Raw genomic sequence first — 18,687 nt, forward strand, 5'->3', positions numbered from 1 at the left:
CCAACCTGGTGCTGGCCCCCTTCCACCAGATGCCCTAGCAGCCTGGCCGGACCTGCACTCCCCAGGGCACGGGAGCTTTCTCCGCGGGAAAGAGGCTGCGTCTGCCCCCCCCTCCCCCCACCATTCCCTGACTTTTCTGGAGCCCAGGCCTCCAGGTCCTCCCTGCCCGGGCCTTCCCCTCCCTGATTCTGCCCTCCTGGACCCAGAGCACCTGCTCAGAAGGAACCCACCTCCCGGGAAGGGGCCCGGACCGGCCCCCTCTCCCTTCCTGCCCCTCTCCTCCCTCTCCTGCGCCTCTCTTCCAGGCGGCACTGGAGTCCTTCCTACTCACACGCTATTTTTGTACCATCATCTCTCTCTCTCCTCTCCCCTTCCCCCTACCCTCACTTACTTCCTGCTTTTTCTCCACCTCGGCCGGGCTCCGAAAGACTCAGGTCCCCCGGCCCACCCCCACCCTCATCCCCAAGTGGGGTCTTCAGCTTTGGGGCACAGGGGCAGGGCCGCCTGGGCAGGGCGAGACCGCAAACACGTCCCCGGCCCCGCCACTGCCCCCTCCACCGCCGCCTGCAGTCTCTCGCCAGCGGGAAGCCGGGACCCACCGTGGCCGGAGTCCGGAGCAGGGGCGGGCGGTTGCAACTTCCCCAGTCCACCTTAAGAGGACCATGTAGCCAGCTCGCGGCGCAGACCTTAGGAAAACAAGTTTGCGCAAAGTGCAGCCCGGGCTCGGCCTCCGGGCAGCCTCCAGCTGCGCCTCCCGGCCTTCCAGCTCCGCGCGCGGCGGAGGTACAGGCTGGTGGGAGTGGGAGGCGCTCCGAGGCGGGCGCTCCGGGGCGGGGGGCGAGCGCGCGGGCTTCCCCCCTGGCCCGCATCGGCGGCTGCTCGTGCGGTCCCGAGCCCCGCGGGCTGCGCCGGGGGCTGCAGCCGTGCCCCGCGCGGGGGTGTTGGGGCCCCCTGCGCGGCGCGGCGCGGGGGCCGCCGCTGCCTTCCCGGGCCGGGCTCGCGGCGCGCAGCCCTCGCTCCCTCCCCTGGGGCGCGCCGCTGGCGGGGGCGCGGGCGGGCGATCGCAGAGAAGGTGCCGGCGGGGCCGGAGCCCCGCAGCCTGGCGGGGCGGGCGGGAGGCGGGGAGCGCGGGCGGGAGGGGGCCGGGCTGCCGGGAGGGCGGGGGCAGCGGCCGGGACTGCGGGCCGGGAGCGAGCTAGCCGCCGGCGCCGCGAGGAGCCCGGGCGGGGCGGGTGGGCCGTGGCGGGGGCGGCCCCGCGCGGCGGGTTCGGCCGCTGCCCCGCGCCCTGCGCTCGCGTCCTCTCTCCCGCGCTGTCTGTCTCGCTCTGCGCCGCCCCGCGCGCTCTCCCTCGCTCGCTCGCTCGCTCGCTTTCTCCCCCTCTCGCGCCTCTCTCTGTCTCTGGCTCTCTGCCTGGCTCCCTTGGGTCTGCTTCTCGCTCCTGCCGCTCTCCCTGGCCGTTCCTGCCTTCGCTTCTGGCGCTCTCGGGGTCTCTGCCCCTCCCCGTCTGCCGAGCTTTCCTGGGGGGCGGAGGGGTGGCTCCTCCGAAAACCGTGGCGGCGCCGGGGGCTCCTAAGCCGCTCCGGGCGCCCGTTCCGGGGAAAGGGGGGGGAGCCCGGCCGGGCGGGGAGAGGAGGGGGGGGAGCCTTAGTCATTTCCCCGCTCCAGCCTGCGCCCGCCCGAGCGCGCACTCACGGCCGCTCTCCCTCCTCGCTCCGCAGCCGCGGCCCATGGAGCCCGCCGGCCCGGCCCCCGGCCGCCTCGGGCCGCTGCTCTGCCTGCTGCTCGCCGCGTCCTGCGCCGGGTCAGGTAAGCACTCCCCAGCTCCCCTCGGCTGCCTTCCGCGAACTGCGGGCTCAGGCCTCCCAGACTGCCGCTGGGAGCCACTCGGCTAAGATCGGGCATTACTAGGGGGAGAGATGCCTGTAACCCAGGGATACAGGTGCGGAAACTGAGGCCCAGAGAGGGCCAGCGACTTGCCCAAGGTCACACAGCCAAGGATGGACCCCAAAGATAGAGCTGTCCCCGGCAGCGTCCCTCTCTGTGGGCTGTGCCAGTGTGGCACAGCGCTGGGCACCGGGACACAGGGATGAGTTGGTTCACCCCAGCCCTGCCCAGCTGCTATGGGAGCAGGCATCCGGGGCTCCCCAGAAGCCCCTCTCCCTCTGCATGTTTGACTTCAGGCTGGGAGAGAGGGGTGGGGGGCGAGGTTCCCGGTGCCGCCTGGAATGGAACAGAAACAGGCTGTTGCAATGGGGGAAGAGTGCGCTCTCCCTCTGGTGCTCAGAGTCAAGTGGTGTTTGTGTGTGCACGGGGAGGGAGGCCCGGGCGAGCTGCTGCCATCAACAGATCCCAGGGAAGACGCAGCCGATTGTCCCTGTGGTTGCCAGAGCTGCTGGCTGGCTGGTCTCCCCCCACCAAGCTGTCCCCCTCCCCCCTCCTTCCTTAGGAGGCTTCCAGGCAGCCTCCCTGCAGCGCAGGTGCTCCGAGGGGCTGTTACCTGTGGCTCTGAGCACGCCTTTTTGTTGGCCTACATCATACACCTGGCCGGCCCCCGCAGGCCAGCTCTGAAGGCTACTGTGTGTGTTCGCCAAGGGGTGAGGTCACCATTCAGAAGTCCTGCTTCTTAAAAGGGTTTCGCCAAACCGCGGGGCTCCTGGGAGGGTGTGGGATGGAGGGGCAAGGACTGGTGTTAAATTAACCAGGGCCGGGGCCCGGGGATGGGGGAGAGGAGAAGGGGGATCTTGTTTTTCTGCCTCTTGGAGCTGGGATATAGGCAGAGGGGTCCTTGTACCTCCCACCCTTGAGGAGGGAGTTAAAGAGGAGCTCAGTGCCCACCCCCACCCCACTCTTGGCTTTGCTGGGAGATGGTAACCATCTGATAGCAGTGAGAAGGAGAACTAGCAAAGAGTGGGTGGAAGGAGAAGTGGGGGTGGACAGTGGGCCTACCCTGCAGTTTCCCATGAACTCAGAATCCACACGCTCCCCCCTGCCCCGCCCCCAGCCCATCCCAGCCTTTGCAGTTACACTTGGGCCCTTGTCTGGCAGAAGGAAGCCCTGATAAATTCCATGTCTCTCTGGTGAGTGACATCTCGGATCTGTTCCTTCCTGCCAGCGCCGGCCATTAGCACCCTGCAAAAGTCCAAGTTCCTGCCCTGCCAGCCTTCCTGGCTTGGAATCGCAGGAGTGGCTCTCACAAGGGCTTGATTTTTCCGGAAGCCAGGCACCGGGGGACACAAGTTCATTTCTGCATGTCTGCATCTGGGACCCTCTGGTTCCACCCCAGGCAGATGACCAGTGACACTGGTGAGCGAGCGTTCAGCCCGGCAGCCTGCCTCTCCCGGGGCTCCAGCTGGGGACGCCGACACCTTGCTTTCAAGCCGCTCTCTCCCTTTTGCCTATAAAAACAATCTATAAAATGGTAAAGATTGGGCCATAAAACTTCCGTTCCAATCCATTCAGCATCAATAGCCTGAAAAAGTGGGAGCGGCAGAGGGGCCCAGATTAACTTTGAGATAGATAAATCTTAGGAGGTGAGGATGAGTTGCGTGCATGAGGGTGACACGGGAGGGCTGGGCTGTGGCTGTCACCGCTCCAGCCTCCCAGCATCCTTCAGTGTGGGTTCCCCGGGGGTCCTGGTCCCTGCCTTTGGCCCCAGGCATGGAATTCACTTATGTGGACGGAGGGATGGGACTGTACTCAGGGCCTGGAATTTACCACAGAGCAGAAGAGAGAGCCGAGAGAAGGGCAGGGTGGTGGAAGAGGGAAGTTGTCCTATTTCCTAAGAAGATGGATTTGTTCGAGTAGGAAACTCAAATGTCAGGCTTTGGAAGGTGGCCGTGGATTGACGGACTCCCAGCGTCTCAGGCAACGCTGTCAGCCTTGGGGGGGGGGTGTCACGTGACTGCTGTGCCTTCACATGATCACCGTTGTGGGGAGAGCTGGTCATGTGGATGTTCTGGGTTGGGGAAGGCAGGGGAAGAAGTTTCTAAAGATTGCCTTCAGCGCAAATGCTGCCAAAGGGAAATTCTAAAAAGACACTGGTGAAGTCACCACCCCATGTTCGCGGAGCGAGCGCGAGGCCTGCTTCCTAACACAGATGCACTGTGCGGGGGGTGGGGGGCCGGGGCTCGGGGACACCTGGGCCTGGGCAGCCTGTTGAGGTGGCCACGGGGCCTGCCCCTGCACCTGCCGACGACGTTCGGGGCGCTTGGCCTCACCCTGGCCCGGGACCTCTGGGTGACCTCCCAGTTGCTGCCGTCCCTCTGGCCTGGAGAAAGCCAAGGCCAGCTGGGGATGAGGTTCAGGGGGCGGCATAGCTCCTAGCTGGAGCCGTGCCCTTCAGTGGGGGCGGTGTGCTGCCCGCTCCTCTGGACTTTCCTAAGTGGTGGTGGTAATCTCACTTCCTCTTTCATAAGAAGAGCGAGGGGAAGGGGGGCCGTGGCTCTGCCAGGCTCAGGCTGCCGCGAGTCCCTTTAGACTGTCATGTTCTCTGGGTATTTCTGGCTCTTCTTGTGCCTTTACTAACCTTACTCGGGGTCATGGATGTATGAAGTCCTGGTGTGACCCAGGCATGGGGAGAAGGGAGGTGAACCTGTGCCCCGGGGCCGTGGGCTGGATGTGCAGAGTCTCGTTCATCAGCCTTGCAGGAGTCAGCTCTTCGCCCCATTTTGCAGATGAGGAAATGGGGGTGGGAACTGACCCCAGGGACTTTGAACACAGGCCTTCCTGCCTGGGAGGTGGGGGGAGCCGGGGGGAGCCGGGGGGAGCCGGGAGGGAAGTGGAGCGGCTGAACCAGGACGGCTGGGGCCGAGCTGTAGGAGTTGAAAGGAACTCCCTCCTGGCTCACGTGGAGGGTTGTGCAAAGCTCCCGCTCTGGGCAGAAGTCTCCGGCTGACTCACAGGCGCGTCCCGGAAAGCCTGCTGAGGGTGGAAACACTGACAGCCCTTCGGCCCTCACAGCCGATGCCGCCTGGGAGCGCTGTGGCTGAGAGCCCCCCATCTGGGCTGCCGGGCTCTGGGGCCCCCAGAGCTGGAATATTCCTCCGTGCGTCTTCCTGGTGCCCTTTGCGACAGATGGAGAGGGGGTGTGGGAGAGGAAGGCAGTCTAAAAGCGTTGTACGGATCCCACACGTACTCGCTCGCTGCTTCCAATGGCTCCGTGCGACAGGTTATTTTCTTATTTGGAGTCTTGGACTGATGGAAGGGGCCCCCTCCCTCCCTGCCTTTTTGCATGCGCTCTGGTTTCTGGCTTGTCAACACAGCTACGTCATGTCGCTCCCCAGCTCGAGACTGGTGAGCCGTTGGCCCAAGTTTTCTCTAAAAAACAAAAAAGCTGCAGCAGGGCCTGCGCACATTCCCCAGCCCCCGGCTTGCTTCTGCTCCGGGTTTCCCAACAAGCCAGCCCGTGGAGATGCTGCAGGATAACCCGGCTTGCCACCAGCTGACCGAGGGCAGTGCTGGCTGGCCAAGAGCCCTGGCACCCCTGGGTCACCCACCCCACGCTGGGCCACGTTTGCACCAGCTCCACCCCCCCCCCCCCAGCGTCTGAGCACCAGGCCGTGTGTGGCTTGGGCGGCACCCATTCACGTGCAGCCTGGCTCAGGCTGAGAAAGGCTCCGTGCCCTCAGTTAAACCCTCATCTCTGCTCTGTGGCCCGTGCCACGCCTGCCGTCCCAGGTGCCCTTCGCTGTCCCTCCCCGCCTGCCTGCGTCCACACTGTGCTCATCCTTTGGGGTTCAACCTCTGTGCCTCCTGCTCCAGGGGAGTTCCTCTTTCTCTGAAACCTCCCCCAGGACTTTATCTGCCGCCAGCTGGGGTTCCTCGTTACTTCCTCTTGGTTTCGTCCCCATACACAGATGGGGTCAGCTCTCCTATCTGATTCTGCGACTTTGGTGACTCCCGGGGCTCTCCACGGAGAGGCTGGAGACCCTGGGTGTCCATCCCAGCCCCACTTCCTCCTTGGACAATTTACTGCTCTTGTCTGTAAGTCAGAGATGACATGACTGGCTGCGTTTCAAGGGTGACGTCAAAGCATGCATGTGTGCTGCTCGAAGCCGTGCCTAGTAGGTTGTAAGCGCTCAGCACGTACTAGCCAGTGTGGTGATCATCCTTGTTTTGCTCTGTTTTGATTTCTTCATGATATTGAGGCTGGCTTCCGTGAAGCGTCTGGCACGGCTCCTTGCACATGGTGGGTACTCACGAAACCATGGGAGCTGTGCCGTGGGTGCCTGTCTTTCAGCTTGGGGTTTTGCCCTGTAGCTTTTATGCTACTGGGGGCTGGACGAGTCGGGCAAACCCAGGCTGGAGTGATTTAATTGCCTGTCTCTGGCAGCGAGCGCTGTGGGTGCAGCCTGCCTCTAGGTGTCTCCTTCTGGATGCAAGGATCTGGGATTGTGGATTCTCCAGCCTGGCCAGCTCGAGGGTTTTGTAAGAACCTTCTGTCTCCTCCAGCGCCTCATTGTGCAGCCCAGAAAACTGGAGCCACAGAGAGAAAGGGACTGGCGGAGCTCACGCAGCCGCTCCGTGGCAAGGCCTGCGGGGGACACCGAGCCTCCTGGGGCCTAGGCCAAGGCTTGTTACAACTGGGCGGTGCTGGAATATTCCACCGTCAAAGGCTGGAATCCGGCAGGATCCCAAATTCTGTAGGAACTAGAAAGCACTAATAGGAACCGTTGTTTCCAGCCACTTCCACAGCTCAGCACTTTGGTGTGTGTGACCCCGGGGGTCTCTGCAGCTGCTGTGGGCACTGTGCACAGTCATCATCCGTCCCATTGGCTGGTGACGAAGCTGGGGCTCAGAGACATGAGGCAGGCTGTCCAGTGTTGCACAGTAAGCATCAGAGTGCTTGACCACCCAGATCCTTGGGTTGGTAACTGTGATGTCATGCCTTTGCTTTGCCTGATGGGTAGGGAAACTGAGGCCAGCGGGTGCTGGCGTCCCGCTGCCTTGGGGCCCCTCTCGTATGGCTGGTGCATCCTGTCGGGAGCCACGGCAGCAGGTGTTCCCAAGATGCGTGTCGGACCCCCTGCTGGAGGAGGAAGCCTCTGTTTTCCCAGCTGAAGCTGCTTTCCTGGTAGCATCGGGCCGGGGCTGGGGCCAGTCTTCTCATGGAGCCTCTGCAAGATGGATTTCCCCTGCCAGGGGCCTGGCCAGGCCTTGGGTCCGGGAAGAGGCAAAACAGCAAAGCTGGAAGTTGGAGGGGCTACAGAGTGAGTCCTTTGTGTCTGTGAGATTTCCTGGTGCATCCGTTTGGGGGCGCAGGGTGTTAGATGCTGTGATCAGATCTGGATGGGGGGTGGGCGGGAGGAAGCGAAGGGCCTCGCAGCCAGATAGCGCAGTTGGAGTGGGTGGGTGGCGAGGCGAGGGCCACCTCTGCTTCCCGGGGGCCTGCCGGCGTCCTGCAGAGCTGGGAGGCCGAGGAAGAAGGCGGTAGTCAGTGCGGAGTGCTCGGCGCACACGTGGTCTCTCTTCCTCATCTGTTTCTTTGGGGGAGATTTCAGACATATGCACGATGAGAACGAGTGATGTAATGCACCCAGCTTCCACCCTGGCCGTCTCTGCACTGACGCAGTCCCGCCCGCCCCTCACGTGGCCGGCTGGATGCTGCCCTGCGAAGGCCGGGCCTCGCTTCCCCACACGTCTCTGATGCACGTCCCTTCCTGTGCACCGCTCTGTGGTCCTCACAGCGAGCCCCAGTGCATGGGGCTTCATCCCCATTTTACAGACCGGGAAACTGAGACCCCTTCCCCCCTCCCCCCCCCCGACCCCTGCCAAGTCGGGCTCCTCTCCAGGCCGCTCAGCCAGGATCCAAACCTCGGTTTGTGCTTAGCCACTTGCTGGCCTTATTAGGGACATTCAGTGGTGGATATGCACTCAACAAATACCCGAGAGGAGGTACTGTTTGTTGAGTGTGGTTCTTGGTGCTTGGGGAAACAACCATGAACGAGACACAGAGACACCTGCTCTCTTGGGGCTGGCATTCAGCTGAGGAAGCAAAACAGACCCAAGTAAACATACCAGCATGATGTCAGACGGAGACAGCACCAGGAAGAGAAGCCGAACAGGACAAGGGGAAAGAACCGGGCCCCTCCGAGGAGCAGAGGCCTGAATAAGACGGAGGGAGCAGCCGTGGGAGCCGCAGGCTGAGAGCTGGCCTTGCGAGGGAACAAGTGTTGGGGGTGGGGGTGGAGGGCCTGGAGGCGGACCGCCCTTGCTGTGTCCAGCATGGCTGGAGTGAGCCGAGACAGGACCGCACCCGGGAGGATCCAGTTCACCGAGCATTTCAGGCTGTGTGAGAGGGTCGCTATGTCCTATCTTAGATAATTCGCAGCACAGTTCTGCGAAATGGGAACTATCGCTGTACCCATTGGACAGATGTAGAAACTGAGACTCAGAGGTAAAGTGACTTGCCCAAGGACACACAGCCTTTAGATACAGGACTAAGAGTTGAGCCCACGCCCCTCGTCACTGCTTTCTTGCTTCCACCCCTCCCCCACTTCCCTTGCAGCACAGGTAGCAACTCAAGTCATCCTGGAGTTCGCTCCAAACCTTTCAGAGGGCACCAGTGAGCAAAGGTGTCCTTAGCTGGTGGCAACTCCTGGACACATCTGGCCGTCTTCACCACCTGCCCCTTCCTCCGTGGACCTCAGCCTTCGCCGCCTTCTTTCTGCCCCTCCTCTGCACCAGCTGCTCTCCCACCACAGGGCCCTTGCACCTGCTGCCCTCGCCCCGGAAGCACTCCCCTAGCCTTGGTACCCTCACCTCCTCTGACGCCTTGCCCAGCCCCCTGTGATCCTCTGTCACTGTGGTGCACTGTGCATTCCCCAGCACACCTCTCTGTTTCATTCTTTCTCTCCCCACCAGGATGTAAGCTACATGAGAAGAGGGACTGTGTCTCGGCTGTGCACTGCTGCCCTCCCCCCAGGCCCTGGCACCCTGTAGGTGGGAGAACACCTGTTAGCTGAGGGGAAGAACAAGCTGGGTATGGAAGTCTCCCTTTAGGAGAGGAGTCTTGGAGCCGTGAGGTCACACAGGCAGTGACCCTTGACCGAAAGCGGAGTCTGAGCCCTGGCTGTCACACATCCTGCCACAGGGCCCCGACCATACCATAGGTCCCTGCTCATGGTGCTAACGCATCAGGAAGCATGACCATTGCAGTGCCTAATGGGGCCAGGGTTGGCCAGGAAACCCCAGAATTCACACTTTGAAATCTGCCTGCCCTACCGCAGACGCCTTGTTAGAATACGCGGGGACTGCGGCCGGTGGAGTCTGACGCCCCACATGCCACACACTCTCGGCCATGGCTCGGGGCCGTCTTCCCCTAAGGGGTCACCGTGGCACCAGGTGGTCTGGTGGGGATGGGATGGGGGGCTTCAGATAGATGGAGGTGCAAGCTGAGGCCCGTGGTTGTACCTCGCTGAGCCTGGGTCTGGTCCCCTGAGGAACGACGGTGGAGACAATCCTGTCTGCTGGGTCCCGGCGGAGATTCAGGGAGGTGCGCTCTGGGCAGGGTCAGCGTTGCTATTCCCGTGACGGCTGTGTTGTTACGAGGAGTGGAAGGAGCCTCTGCTGCATCACTGATTGGCCAGGAGGCCTGAAACCTGCTACTCTGCCCCTTCTGTGCCGTGAGGCTCCACGTGGGTGCCATGCTACAGGTCCCCCCCACCCCGACCCTGATCTCCAGCCCGAGTGCCTATCTCGCCCTCCGTCTTAATGAGCCGCCAGACCCCATCCCGGCTGGAGGGGCAGTGGAGAGGGCCCCAGCCCTGAGTCTGACTCCAGCACGCTGCACAGACTGGCCTCGTGCTCTGGAGCAGGTGTCTTGCTCCCTCTGAGCCTCAGTTTCTCCATCTGCAAACAGAAGTACAGCTGCATTTTCCTCCCTGTTGAAGGTGCCTGGTAAGATGCCAAAGGGCCGTGGAAAGCAGCACGGAGCCATGTAAGAGGAACCTGAGGATAGCGTGGGCTTGGGGAGGACTCCCGGCCGCAGCCTGCCTGCTGTGGGCAGCAGAGCTCCGAGACCTGGGCAGACGTCATTTCATAGATGTGTGTCGCTTTGAAGGGGGCCTTGACCTCGGCTGGGAAACCGTGCATGCGCCCTTGGCAGCCTAAGAATGCAGAAGTCTGAGCTGAAGGGAACCCCGTGCCAGGGAGCGTGCATGTGACTTCCGGCTGCCACTTACCTGCCTCCCTGGGTCATAGCTTCTGCCCCACGGGTCAGGCATGGCGACAGCAGCGGCCACCTGGCTGGGCTCTCGTGAGGGTTAAGCAGAAGCTCCTCCTTGTCCAGTCTGATCTGTGTAGTGTGGTCAGCAGCACCAGGGCCTGTGTCAGAGGTCCCTCTGGGGCAGCCTGGGGTTTGAAGGATGCCACCTGGGTTCTCAGCCCCTCAGGCCTCACTTTCAGCCTCAGTTTCTCCCACTGCAAAATGGGACAGTGGGAAGAAGGTCCTTAGGTTGTCAAGGCACCCATCCCCATGGATGGTGGTGGTTGTGTACTCTGCATGCTCTCAGCCTGTTCCCATTCCCCAAAGTCTGAATACAAAGGGGCTGCGGGGTGCCTGCCTTCGCAGCTCTTTCCCTGCCACTTTGCTGAGACAGGACCCTGCCACAGCATACTCCGTGGCCATCAGGCACTGCTAAACCCCTACAAAGGTTCCTGGAGGCCTGTGGCCCACCCTGGCCTCCTTGCCTTGGTGCCAGCGGTGTTGCCAGCCAGCTCATGGGAAGGTCTGGTGCAAGACCTTAATTCAGAGCCAGTTCTGCCGCAGAGAGAACCTTAGCGTCTGAGGCTTGAGGACATAATCCCCTGTTGCCCATGTCACCTGTGAACGCTGGGCTGCCAGCTCCACTCCTGACACGCTCAGCCCACGTGTTGTTAGTAGGATCTGCACATTATTCCCATTCCACAGATGGGAACAGGAGGGCCTGGGGGGTGAAAACATCTGGGGTTGCATGGGTAGCAGACTTGGAATCCAAACCAAAGCACACCATCAACAAATATCAAGCAGTTGGCCATCCCTGGGGCCTGCCCGATTCCCTGCTCTCAAAGGACGTGTGTCATTCTAGGATAGGGAGATGGGCACTGAAACTTTAGTGAGGACATGTGCACTGCGTTGTGGGTGATATGGAGAAAAATAAACCGAGCAAGGGGCATCGAGAGGGGTGGGAAGGCCTTGCAGACAGGCCTGGAGGCGGCGAGGGCACCAGATGCCCAGGGGATGAGAGTGGTGGGCAGCGGCCGCAGCACGTGCAAAGGCCCTGCTGTGAGTGGAAAACTCTGGCACAGTTGAGTAAGAGCCAGGCTGTAGGGCCCTAGGGCTACTGGAGGGATTCTGGGTCTCCCTGTGAGTGCAGCAGGGGCCCTGAGAAGGTTTTGAACAAGGGGAGCTGTCCTGACTAAGGTTTTCAAGACTGCTCTGGGCTCCACAGAGGTGAGGTAGAGGCAGGAGGCCAGCTTGGGGGCCGCGATGAGAACCCAGGTGAGAGAGGGTGGGAAGGGGAGGCCGAGGTCTGGCCATATGCTGGAAGCCGGACTTGGCAGGATTGTCTCATAGAGGAGGAGGAGGACAGGAAATGCACAGGTCCCAGTGCAGCTCTTCTAACCATGCGCCTCTGCCCTGGGGAGGGGGCAGGTCCCCTGGTTAAGGCAAGGCAACAGTGAAGGCTTGGAGAAGAGTGACTGCCAGATCGCACCACCGAGGACGAGACACTGGCTGTCCAAGTGTCCTGAGGCACGGAGGGGGGGCCCCCCTAGGGATTGTGCCTCCTGTGAGGATGGGGCACTGTGCCCAGTTTGCACAGTGGAGGCGGCCAGGGGAGCGTCCCACTGGTTCTGGGGCCACGTACCTCTCTATTCGTGCCGACTTCAGTGCAGTGGCCGTTTCTACCCAAGCACTGAGGTTGATTCCACCCGAGGGACATACCCAGTGGCACCCACAGAATGCCCAACTGATGGCCTGCTTTTCCATGGGCACTGAAACCAAGAGTTCTAGGTTAGACCGGCCTCAGGCTGGCCTCCCAGCAGTGTTCTTAGCCAACAGGCCCATCAGAACCCGATCCTCGTCCCCAGATTGTGCAGGGCCCTGGTCTCGCCTCTGCATCTTCGTCCTTATTGCTTTCTCCTCCTGGACTGCCTTCCTTCTCCCTGCCTCTAGCCCAGGGCTTGCCACCTCCAGGAAGTCTTCTTGGATCCTACTCCTCTTTCAAGACCCAAGCCTCCTCTCATAACACTGATCACCCAGTGCGTGGTCACTGCCCATGTCCAGGACTGCCTCACAGATGAAGCAGTTCTCAAGGGCAGGGGCCCAGGGTACCCGGACGGTGCTCAGGGAGAAATCAGTCCCACTCAGCCAGTGCCGTCAGAGCCCTGAGCTGCCTCATTGGGAGCTACAGAGTCCACGGCCATCCACTGGGGCAGCCCCTGGGTGAATCCAGCTCCTGGAACCTTCTGGATCCATGCGTGGGTCATGGGCTCTGGTGGGGCAGTCCTGGGCCGGCCCCTTTGCTGGTGTGCCCCATGCTTAGCACGCGATAAGCAGGTGCTCCAGAAAGGTTAGAGCCCCTTCTCTGAGTCAGGGGCTACACAGGGCCTGGTTTGCCAGGAGCCAGCGACAGACCTGAGGGAACTGTCTTTCCCACCCTCCTCCTCTCACCACTGTGTGCATGGGGACCCATGTATGTGGAGCCTCACTGTGCCAGGCATGCTTACAGGTGCACCCATGGCCCCACATACCTTTCTGCTCTTGGTGGGCACACCTTGGCACTCACATGCACGAGTATACCACACCATCCCCCCCCCAGCAGCACACCTCTCTGTACGCACGCACACGCATGTGCACACATTCACGTGCATGCCACCCCTGCAGTCACCCTCCCACAAGCAAGTTCACACACACCCACTCACTCACACCCTGCCAGGCATCTGTCCCCACTCCCACGCACTCCCAGTCCTCCCAACTTAGACGCTCCCCCCACCCAACCCTGCAGAGTCCACACCCTGCACGCGCTCTGGCACACCCACCCCTGTGCTGCAGTCACACGTGCTCCTGCACACACACACATCGCCTCTCGCATGTGCACATGTCCCCAGGTATACAGGTGTGCAAGGCTGGAGCCGTGCACACTGATGTGCCTATGCACGCACGCTCACCTGCCCCTTCAGGCTCAGGTGTGGACTTCCCTGCCCATGCAGCGCCCATGTCCCTGCGTCTTCTGGTCACTCCTGCGCTACACCCCGTGTGTGCACTGCTTCGCCACTGTAGCACTTACGTGTTCCTGCGACCTTTTGCACACTCCCACTTGTCACACTCTTGCCCACGACCATTAAAATATGACCAAATGAAAGCAGAGGTGGCACGTGATCGGGGTGGGGGGCGGCGCAAGTGTCGGTGGTGGTCAGGTAAAGGGGTGCTGTCTCTGTCACTCCAGGCTTCTGGGAGTCCAGAGCCCTTCCCGAGCCTTGCAGACCTCAGGGCTCCTGCTGCCGGGAGATAAACAAACTCCCCAGCAAGTGGCAGTTAGCACCCACCTGGGCCCAGCTGGCTGGCGGGACGTGTCTGGGCCAGCTCGGCTCTCCCCAGCCCCATGAGGCTAGAGTCTGGAGACCTCATCCAGGGTTTGCAGTGGCCTTTTTTCATTAGGAAATAATCTGTGCTTAACTTTTCACTTCTTAGGAAAGCTGTTTTCACCTTTTCTTAATCTCAAAGCCACATATGAACAGTGTGGACTTAAAAAAAAAAAAGATTTATTTCATTATTTGAAAGGCAGAGTTGCAGAGAGAGAGACAGAGTAAGAGAGATCTTCAGTCTGCTGATTCACTCCCCAGTGGCTGCAACGGCTGGGACTGGACCATGTGGAAGCCAGGAGCCTGGAACTCCATCTGGGTCTCCCACGTGGGTGGCAGGGGCCCAAGCACTTGGGCCATTCTCTGCTGCTTTTCCAGGCACATTAGCATGGAGCTGGATTGGAGGTGAAGCAGCTGGGACTTGAACGGCGCCTCTATGGGATGCTGGTATCTCAGGGGGCGGCTTAACCCTCTGTATCACAATGCTGGCCCCTGAATGCTGTCTTTTGAAAATTCAAGTCCATCCTCTGAGCCCCACAGTCCATTCTCAGCTGCCATCTTGCTGCATCTCTGGGTGGCATTTCACACAGGCGGTCGAGCCCTCCTTGACCAACTGGAGAAAGGCAAAGGGGAAGGGATGCGGGGGGCAGCCGGTCATATGGATGGCAGAAGCTGGGGTCGGAGACGCTGGCAGGAGCTGCCTGTCTGAGGGCAGATTGGGGCTGGTTATAAATGCAGTCGTTTGAGTGATTTCTTCCAAGTCTGTCTTCCCTATTCATGTGCAGGCACTGTGCAGTTCCTTGCCCAGGGCCTGGGCACACAGGGAGCCAGGAACGTATCCCTGCCCATCCCTGTGTTGTGGGCTCCCGGGTCCTGTGGGTGCTGAGCTCCTCCAGCAACAAGCTTCCCTTAGACAATGCATTCACGTGTTCTGTTTCATTACTTGCAGTTTTTCCAAAAGCAATCGATATTCACTGCAAAAAAAAAAAAAGCTTCAATGATGTAATGAGCACACATGCCCGCCCCAGTTCCGTTGCTGGGCTGTGACACGTCACGACTCTGTGGCATCTACCTTCTCATTCCAGACCCTTTCCTTGTCCTGTAGTGAGCAAGGACTTACTGAGCGTGTGCTCGGGCCCAAGCAGGGTGTCAGGAGCTAGGGGAAGCAGTGAACAGGCAGATTCCTCATGCCAGCAGTAAGCACAGGCATAACATACTTGCTGCGTGGACACTTTTTTTTTTTTTTTTTTGACAGGCATAGTGGACAGTGAGAGAGAGAGACAGAGAGAAAGGTCTTCCTTTGCCGTTGGTTTACCCTCCAATGGCCGCCGTGGCTGGCGTGCTGTGGCCGGCGCACCTGCGCGGACACTTTTTAAATCCAATGAGATACTGTAAAGACACTTTCATGTTCATGCAGTTTCTTTTTTTTAAAAGATTTATTTATTTATTTGAAAGTCAGAGTTACACAGAGAGAGGAGAGGCAGAGAGAGAAAGAGAGAGAGAGAGAAAGGTCTTCTATCCGATGGTTCACTCCCCAATTGGCTGCAATGGCCAGAGCTGCACCAATCCGAAGCCAGGAGCCAGAGCTTCTTCCGGGTCTCCCACACAGGTGCAGGGGCCCAAGGACTTGGGCCATCTTCTACTGCTGTCCCAGGCCATAGCCGAGAGCTGGATCAGAAGCGGAGCAGCTGGGTCTCGAACCAGCGCCCATATGGGATGCCAGCACTGCAGGCAGTGGCTTAACCTGCTACACCACAGTGCCGGCCCCCATGCAGTTTCGAATATCTTAAAATACCCAACGTGAAGGGAAAAACCCCACTAAGTTTCTCGGTTCATTGCCCGAAGAGACTCAGAGGCTGTAGCTTTGCATGGAGTCTTGCAGTTGCTCATGTAGTTTTATTTTATAGTCACTCGTACTGAAGGAGTTTTTCCCCCTCTCACAAGTAACGCCAACAGAAAACAAGTAAAAGCAAAATCCCATGGTACGTTTACCACCTGAAGTTAATCACTGCTAATCCTTGATGTGGTTTTCTTTGGAAACTGCAAGTTTGGGATCAGGCTGAATCTGGCCCTTGCCGACCAGCTCTGGTCTTGCAGCACATCTCCCTCGCCATTCTGCCCTGTCATCTTGAGACCTCAGGCATAGTCTTCCTCCCCAGGGCCCAGCATTGTCCAGCGGTGGACATCACGGCTGTGGACTTGGCCATCATGCAGATTCACCACGATGGGACCAACCGTCTCCTTCCCTTGTGTGTCAGGATATTTCCAGTTTTTCATTTTTATAAGCACTTTTCAGTTTGTAAAACAGAACGTTTGCACACATCCCTGGTGATCTAAAGGTGTGATTCTACATTGTTTTGATTCACTTAAGTTTTAAGTACCGTACATGAAAATGTTGATTGCAATGATCCTTGATGGTATTATACAAGATTATTATTTTGTTTCTATACTTTTATGTTTCCTCTAAGTGCTTTGCGATGAACAGCTTTTATTTACATCACCAAGATATTATTTTAAATTATGCTGTGAAGAATTTCCATATTAGCCACAGTCTTCCTGGTAGCAACTTTGTATGGCTGCCTGTCATTCCAGGCAGGGAATAGGCCATAACTCACTTAACCATCTCCTATCCTTGGGCATCTGGGTTTTCCCTAGCGTTTTCAAAATCATTGTGCAGGAAACCACACCGTGTCTGGGGTTCTGGCCTTGTGGAGTAACCCAAGAAAGGCAGGCAAACCCACACCTGTGGCCTCGCCTGCCCAGCAGCTTCCCACTCCCCGTGGGAAAGCCTGTCCAGCCACCCTCCACTCTGGGAGGTGCTCTTGTCCCTTGAACAGTCGCTCCCCTGCCAGGAGGGCGCCAGAGAACAGGAAATAGTCTTGTCAGCGGTGCTAGCCCGATGACCCCAGATCCGGACCACAGGAGTGATTTTTAACGAGCTCGGTTCCCAGAACAGAACCTGCAGAGAAAAAAGAAAAGAAAGCAAGCAAGGGAAAAAAAAAAAAAACTCTCTGCTGGAAAAAAAAATATCAAGATTAAAATAATATTTGGCACTTACGTCGCACTTTTAAAATTCTTCAAACGCTTTATAAACACTAGCTAATTAATTAAGCCACCTAAATCTGGCTGCAGTTGGTGGAGAGAGCCTGAGAGGAGCTGAACGGAGCATGGGGAGGGAGGGCTGTGGGGGGCGGGGGAGCAGCCCTACCCAATTCCAGATTTTATTGTCGCCCGCCCCGGGTGTGATTACAGCCCCGGCCTGCTCTGACGTGCCGCACGCCGCCTTCTGCAGCCCCGCGTGCACGCTGCTCCCTCCCTGACTGCTGACTCACAGCCCGGTGCGGTGTTATTGATAAGGATAATAATAACTGAGCCAGGCTCCAGGCCTGCACCAGCTCCCGGATGTGCCAATATTAGCTCCATTTAACAGATGAAGAAAGCGGCTCAGAGAGGGGATTTGCCCAGGGTCACAGAGCAAATAAAATCCCTTCTTCATTCACTGATTAATGCATCCATTCAACATCTATTTCTTGAAGACCCAGTGTGTGCCAGACACTATTCTAGGCAGGAGGTGGGACCCAGCCCTTTGTGGATCCTTGGTCCCCGGAAGGGCACGGAGGGGGCTGTGAGAAGCCAGAGAAAATCAGATACACAAAGAATATAGCTATGTCCTAGTAATGGGATTAGGGAGCAACTTTAAAAAAAAAAATTATAAAACAGCAACAGAACGAAGTAGACAGACAAAGAGAGAGAGAGAGAGAGAGAGAGATCTTTCATTTGTTGGTTCATTCCCCAAATGGCCACATAGCCAGATCTGGGCAAAGCCAAAGCCAGCAGTCTGGAACTCCATCCTGGTCTCCCACGTGAATGGCAGGGGCCCAAATACTTGGGTCATCTGCTACCTTCCCAAGAAGTGTTAGCAGGGAGCTGGACTGGAGGTGGAGCAACCAGGACTCAGAGCCTGGGATGCCAGTGTTACAAACAGTGGCTTAATCCCCTGTGCCACAATGCCAGCCCCTAGGGACCCGCCTTTAACCAGCACCTGTGCGGCAGGTGCTTATGTATGGTTATGTCAGAGTCCTCAAGACTGCTGAGGCGCGTGCTGGTACCGCACTCTGGATGACGGCAGGGAGGCCCAGGGAATGGGAGTGCTCTTCTGGCTAAGGGGAGCTCGTACTCTTGCCCAGGCCTGCTGGCCCCAGCTGGCATTTCCAGTTCATCCGATCTGTCCTGCTCAAGTGCAGAGCCCCTGGGAGCGTTGCTGGCTTAATGCTGTTGGCAGCTGCTGCTGCTGCCTCTGATGTCCCTGGGTGGCTGCCTGCTCCTCTCACCCACTGGGCCACCAGCCCCACCCCTCTTGGGCTGGCTGACACCGCTGAGCCACTGCTCTCTGTGGAGCTGGGGTTTCTTCCCTGGTCCCTGCTGAGAATTGCACAATATTCAGGTTTGTTCTTAGAGACTCCCTTCATCTGCCAGGGGAACCCAGCCTGGAGAGTGAGCCCTGGCCGTGGGGAGGGGAAGAGGCAGGCCACCAGGTGGTGGACAAGGAACCTGTCCAGAGGCCCTGAGCTTGCCCACAGTGTGGGCAGTCTGAGTGATGGGCCTCCCTTCTCTTGGGTACTCTTTCCTGGCATGAGGGATGGTGCCAGTCCGCCAGCTGGTGAGCAGACTCTTGGGTATCTCTCTCTCCTGCCCGGCTAGAGCCAGAGAGGGATGCACAGGGCATCTGTGCAACTCTGCCTGATGCCAGACCAGGGTGACCCGGGGAGGGCAGGACAAGGGCACTTGGGGGCGGTCAGTGGAGAGCCCAGATGGGGACCGGGATCACCTGTCCCCCTGCATACCAGGCTGCGGCTCCGTCTTTTCTTCCTTCTCCCTGACTCTGTCTCCCTCTTTAACTGTGTTCCTCTGTCTCTGTCTCTGACTATGCCTCCATATCTGTGGGAAGGTGTCGTTTGGCCGAGAGTTGGCGTTTGTGCCATCATTATTCCCTAAACAGTGCTGTGTGACAGCTACTTACATGGCATTGACGTTGTATGAAGTATTCCAGGCACGTGCTGCGTAACGATGGTAGGGGGCATGCGGCCCAGGTGTGGGCTGTGCCAGCAGGCTTTGTGGACGCG

The 18,687-nt window shown here is 59.1% G+C and overlaps 1 protein-coding gene across 9 annotated transcripts in view; it reads left to right on the forward strand.

The window, feature by feature from the left end:
* The first annotated feature begins 650 nt into the window (after positions 1–650).
* LOC100351485 (tyrosine-protein phosphatase non-receptor type substrate 1) overlaps positions 651–18,687 on the forward strand; it is a 41,225-nt gene continuing 23,188 nt past the window's right edge. For 3 of the 9 annotated variants that reach the window (XM_051845170.3, XM_070051998.2, XM_089308149.1), the window contains exons 1-2: positions 651–783; positions 1,720–1,807. In XM_051845170.3, coding sequence (XP_051701130.3) covers positions 1,729–1,807 — 79 coding nt within the window. In that variant the 5' untranslated portion in view covers positions 651–783; positions 1,720–1,728. Of the gene's footprint in view, positions 784–874; positions 1,073–1,204; positions 1,808–18,687 lie in introns of those variants that run through there. The other 6 variants (XM_089308145.1, XM_089308147.1, XM_089308148.1 and 3 more) reach the window with 4 other exon arrangements.

This window comes from Oryctolagus cuniculus, chromosome 11 (assembly GCF_051225735.1).
Source record: "Oryctolagus cuniculus isolate XC-2025 breed Fujian yellow rabbit chromosome 11, ASM5122573v1, whole genome shotgun sequence".
NCBI classification, from domain to species: Eukaryota; Metazoa; Chordata; class Mammalia; order Lagomorpha; family Leporidae; genus Oryctolagus; species Oryctolagus cuniculus.